This window comes from Cyprinodon variegatus, unplaced genomic scaffold, assembly GCF_000732505.1.
Source record: "Cyprinodon variegatus isolate N-32 unplaced genomic scaffold, C_variegatus-1.0 Scaffold548, whole genome shotgun sequence".
Classification (NCBI taxonomy): domain Eukaryota; kingdom Metazoa; phylum Chordata; class Actinopteri; order Cyprinodontiformes; family Cyprinodontidae; genus Cyprinodon; species Cyprinodon variegatus.
In genome coordinates, this window is record NW_015151001.1 from 517,102 (window position 1) to 522,896 (window position 5,795).

Sequence of the window (5,795 nt, forward strand, 5' to 3'; positions counted from 1 at the left end):
TCAGTTTCCTGTTCTTAGCTGAAAGGAGTGGCACCCGGTGTGGTCTTCTGCTGCTGTAGCCCATCTGCCTCAAAGTTCGACGTACTTTGCGTTCAGAGATGCTCTTCTGCCCACCTTGGTTGTAACGGGTGGTAATTTGAGTCACTGTTGCCCTTCTATCAGCTCGAACCAGTCTGGCCACCATCAGTGTGTGAGTGTGTTCGCAAATGGATGAATGTCATTTTGAATGCATTTATTTTTTCTTCATTAGAGTTGTGGAAGAAGCAGCCGACCGAGTCTTCATGGCCGCCCGTCTCTTTGTTCGCTTCTTCAATCAGCGGGGCGCTTCCCTCCAGCAGCGCATCCTGGAGCTTCTGTCTCTGGCTGACTCCGCAGACAACTTCCACAAGAAGACGGTCACAGCCAGCGTCGGCGGCGGGGTGGCCAGCGTCGCCGGGTCCGTCACCACCATCACTGGGCTCATTCTGGCACCCTTCACGGCAGGAACGTCACTAATCGTCACGGCGGTAGGCATCGGCATTGCCACGGCGGGTGGCGTGACATCAGCCTCAGCCAACATCACAGACACGTTGCATTCAAAGACGGACCGCAAGAAGGTGGAGCAAATGATCCAAGATTACCAGGATGAGATTAAGGACATCAAGGACTGCTTGGATTTCATACAGGTGGGAACTTACAGTCATAAATTCGTCATTTTTACTTTTGTGTAAACTTTACTGTAATGATAAAAATTTTTTAAACTTAAATTAAGACCATTGCTAACAGACTAATCATGATCTATTCAGGAAGGAATGGAGACACTGGACGAATGGAACTTTGAGAAGTACGCCGAAAGCATCTCCAAAAAGCACTTGAATCAGAACGTCAAACATGTAATGAAGGAGGGCGGCCGAGCTGGGAAGGCTTTAGTTATCAACACAGAGAGCCTGATCAACACCGTCCAGGTCCTGAACGTCGCCGGCGGCGCTGCTAAAGCCGCACAGGTGATGAGCGTCACCACAGGAGTGATGTCGGGTCTCTTCCTGGCCCTGGACGTGTTTTTCCTGGCAAAGGATTCCATGGAGCTGAAAAAGGGAGCAAAGACTGAGTTTGCTGTCAAGATCCGAGAGGTGTGTAAAGACCTGCAGGACGGACTGCTGGAGCTGAATCGAATCAAGGAGGACCTACAGAAAACTATGGATGGGATAGAGGTGGAGGTCGAAGAGGAGGACGATGAGGAGACACTGAAGTCTGATCTGAAGAAACTTATTGATCTTGAAGAGTGAAAGTTGGTGTTATTAAGCCAACCTATCCTGGTTTTAAAAAACAAAATAAACTAGAACTGTAGTTACCAAAATGGGGACAAGCTTTGCTGTTAGTTTTTCAAGTTGTTACTACACAGAGTAAATTTAATTTCTTTTTTTTCTTAAATCAGATTCTCGTAAATATATTTAATAAAATTATATCATAGTTGTTCTAAATGTGTAAATTTTTTCCTCTTAAATAAAAGTTATTTATTTATACATTCTACCTACGGCTGGTTAATGATATGAAGTGAGAGGTATGTGATGATATCAGTCTGGGATCAGGCAGTAGAGACAGACGGCGACTGGTTTCAGACCAGAAAATATTCAGGTGAACAATGCGTGAAGACTTGGACGTTCGTGCCGTTGCACAAGCATTGAGGCTGGAGAAAAATGTGGAATGGTGGCTTTTATCAACATGTCTTGAGAAATGAATTCTGGCCAGGAAATGACCTTTTTACTGTTAACCAGCGTGTGCGGTGAATTCCCACAGTGGATAGGAGGGATTTAAAGTGCCTTGTGATGATTTCTTACCAAAACTCACAAGTTATTTACTCTTAGCAACAAAGGACAAGATGGAAGCAGCCCTTTATTATTTTCTTTCCATTATCATAACGCATTACTTTTGTATATTTATTATTACATATAAAGATTACCTCCAGCTGATAAACTTAAAATTTCAAGTTCTCAGAACTTTTCAATTTAGATCTTGGTTTTATTAAATTAGTTTAAAAAGCCAACTATTATTTTGTTTTAGGTTGTCTAACCTCTTGTAGACCCTCGGGGATGGACATCGAAATTCAAATATTTCAAGTGAAGAGTTTTAATGGAGGACACACTAGTACCTTATTATTTTGTGACATGTATAGTTATGATAAAAACCAAGGTCAGTGTAATTACCAAAGACAGTAATTTTCCCTGATATGGTTAAAAAAAAATAAATCCAAAGAATGCTTCTATAAGAAATTGCTGAGAAACTTGGAGATTGAAAGAAACATTAATGCTCATACAGGAACTAAATGTTTTACTTTTTTGAACATATCAAATCCAGTAACCAACATTGGATTCAATTCAGTTTATTTATAAAACGCCAGATCACAACAAATGTCATCTCAAGGCACTGGAAAGGATATTTCTATTTTTGCAATAATCGCAATCCTTTTCTGGTGACATTCTATGTAGGAGTTACAGTTGGCTTTAGGTGGACCTTGCAGAACCTCCAGACAACATCTGACCTCATGATTTTGCCTTGTTTACATTAAAGGGGTCTTTAGTTTATGTCCAAGTTACCAAAAATTACACTTGGACGATAAAGAGATAAGCTCAAAATTGTTGAAAAGACTCAGTTTCATGTTTGTTTCATTAGCAAATACTGTACTGTTAACACCAACAAAGCTGGAGCGCTAATAATGTGCATGTCCATTTTGGCTACCGGTAAGTTGCTGTTCTCTAAATACATTAGTAGCCATTCAAAATTTCCCCACTTTCCTTTATGGGCCCTTGGCTGGTCCCCTAAAATTCATTTTTAAACATTAATACTTGTCCTGAAATATTCTTTCTGTCATGATTTGTGGATATTAAATTCTAAAGAGGAACAATCTCCTGGTTAGACTCTGTAATTCAGTGAAAGGGTGGAGTTAGAATAATAAAAAAAAAAGAAATAGGGGTCACTCCAGTGACTGGAAGTTGGAGGGAAGTGGGCTGCCATTTTGCTGGCATTTGACTGAGAAGGGCCATTTTGAATAGCTGCTAAGACTTTTAGACATGTTGTTTATCTCATCACCCATATACCAGGTAACTATTAACATTCAACACCCTTTTTCTTAGCAGCACTAAACTGACCCAGTTGAGTGAAACGGGTCTCAGCCATGTCATTTGCAATGCGAGGTAAACCCACCGCCAACTAGTCATCCAATGCGGTCTGATTTTCAAAATCTCCACAAGTACTTGTAACAGTTAACTTGTTCTTTATTAAGCTATTTAAGTTGTTTGTAATTCATACATAAATCAAATACAAAAGTTTGATTTTAAACGTGCCAAAAAAAAAACAACGTACTAAAAAAAATATTGTTACAGTACAATAATGTTGGACATAGCAGAAATTTTACTCAATGAGTTTTCATCTACTGTCTAATTACTTTCAGCCTTAAAGTTTATGCTGTAGAGGAGATCTTTTAAAATGCTTGTGTAAGAAAACAATTTAGCCTTAATTCCAAATGGCAAAAATAACTTTACACATAACAGCCACTCCCGACAGTACTTGGGTGTGTATAACTAACTTAATGACTCTTCTTTGTTCCAAATCAGACATTTATTTTTAATTGAAGAGAGAGAGCAAAACTTGTCGAGTTAGTTTCGAAAGGTTTTAACTTGTCAAATCTTTCCAGCAGCCCTTAGTCCACTAATGATCACCTAGGCCCATCGTGGTTTAGATAAGGTTAAACAAAAAATGGTGCATGTGGTCTTTTAATTACCAGGTTCTAAAATCACAGATGCATAAAACAGATTCCAAACTATGTTAAACTACACTCCCTATATACTTTCTGTCCTTTTATCACCTGATTTAACGTTTCCTAATTTCAGATGCATTAATAGCTGAAAGATAATCAACTCCAAAATCATTTCTTTAAATTACAACATCTGTGCATTTTATTCTTTAATAAAACATGCCAAGAGTCATGCTTTGATTGACTCCTGGCAGCCACAGTGGCCATTCATAGTTCCCCACTACCATCATAAAAGTAGAAGAGTCACAAAAAGATGAAGTACATGTAGCAGAACGGCCAGCATCCCCTGCTCACTTTCACAGTATTGTTTCATTGTTACTTTAAACTATTAACAGAGCCAGAAGGAATACAAAAAACCTTTTGTTAATAAAGGATGGCTCATAGTGTGCTGCGCCAAAAGAGACCAACTGATTGAAGCATCTATTGAAGTTAAGCAGAGCTTGTTGTTTTTCTGATAAACCAATGATTAGAAAAATACTTTTTATTCAAAGGCACCATTGTAGAGTCTAACCATGTGACAGTGTTTGTAAAGAGTAGACGTCATACTAAAGCTATTCCTCGGTTTAGGTACTGAAAGTAAAAGCCTGGCACAGATTATTCAAAACATGGTTTTGCAAACCAAATGACCCCAGATTTGTTTATTCCACCCATTTGTAAAAGGTTGTAAGTGAAAATTCTACTTAAATAATACAAAATGAAATAATTTCTAAAACTAAAAATTGTGCTCCAGTTTTTGGGTTGCATGGTAATACAGTGATTATTAGCTTAAAGTCTTGATTTGTATGTTCCCAGTGAGCATACATGGGTCTTCCCAGTTTCTCAGTTTCCCCATTGATGAAGGTTAGGTTCATTAGTAAATCTATATTCAATCTAAAATATCACATTTACCTTAAATGGGCTGATTTATCAGACCAGTTATAAGTATGCAGCAATGCTTTATTAATCAAAGGGACTTAGCATTTTTAGTACTGATGCAGAAACAGCTTAACTGCACATTGAAACACATTCTGGTTAGCTCACAACAGTTGTAAGTTGTTGACATCTGCTAACCTGGATAGCAGAGCATTTTTTGTTGATCTAACTTCATGATCCTCCTTTAAGGCTGAACGCATATCCACAGCGGAACCGAAAGTATCTTTGCAAAAAAAGACAACAATGAAACCTTTATGCATTTGCTAGAGGTGTTGATGTGTGATGCTTCCACAGAAACAACTAGCCAACAACAACAACCATTAACATACGTAGGACTGCAAACAGGTGCCTGCAGGTTAAAAAGAAGAGAATGAGCTCTGACGGAAAAGGTAATATGCACAATGACCAAAGAAACTGGCACCACTAGGCCCTCTTACTACCATAACAAAGGACACAAAGACACTGAATGCCAGAGCCAGGGCTTGAAAATACAATCCTCTGGTTGCAGGGTGGACTCCTGTATCCGGCGCCACTGATGCCAAGCAACTTAATTATGATAGAAGGAAAAGAAAAGAAAAGACATGATAAAAGCAGGTAGCAGAACACATAAACAGTTGGACCACAACCTTGTTTAACGGATAACCTTACACTAATAATACCTTAGTTACATTCCAAAAAAAAAAAAAAACAATCCACTGGACTTTGTTTCTAAGTTTGAAGACGTTTCGCTTCCCATCCAGTAGCCTTTTTAATTCAAAATGCGAAACATCTTCAAACTTGGAAACAAAGTCCAGTGGATTGTTTTCTTTTTTGTTTTTTGTTTTTTTTTTACTTTTTTGGAATGACCTGGATGACTGAGAATCTTTACCAGCACCTCAGTTAACAGTTTAACTTCAACGGTAAAAAGCAGTTCTAAAGAAATGGGTTTTATCTTTGACTTAAAAGAAATCAGGCTTTCAGCATTTCTAGAGTCGTTTCTGAGTTTGTTTCAGATCTGTGGAGCATAGGAACTAAATGCTGCCTCTCCATGTTTGGTTCTAGTTCTTGTACAAAGTGGGCTGGAACTAGAAGACCTGAGTGGTCTGGGAGGTTA

The 5,795-nt window shown here is 38.7% G+C and overlaps 1 protein-coding gene across 1 annotated transcript in view; it reads left to right on the forward strand.

Moving 5' to 3' along the window:
* LOC107095452 overlaps positions 1-1,472 on the forward strand; it is a 20,497-nt gene extending 19,025 nt beyond the window's left edge. The window contains exons 13-14 of the mRNA XM_015391567.1: positions 251-665; positions 786-1,472. Of these exons, the coding sequence (XP_015247053.1) occupies positions 251-665; positions 786-1,265 (895 nt within the window). The 3' untranslated portion in view covers positions 1,266-1,472. The remainder of the gene's footprint in view (positions 1-250; positions 666-785) is intronic.
* The last annotated feature ends 4,323 nt before the right edge of the window (positions 1,473-5,795 follow it).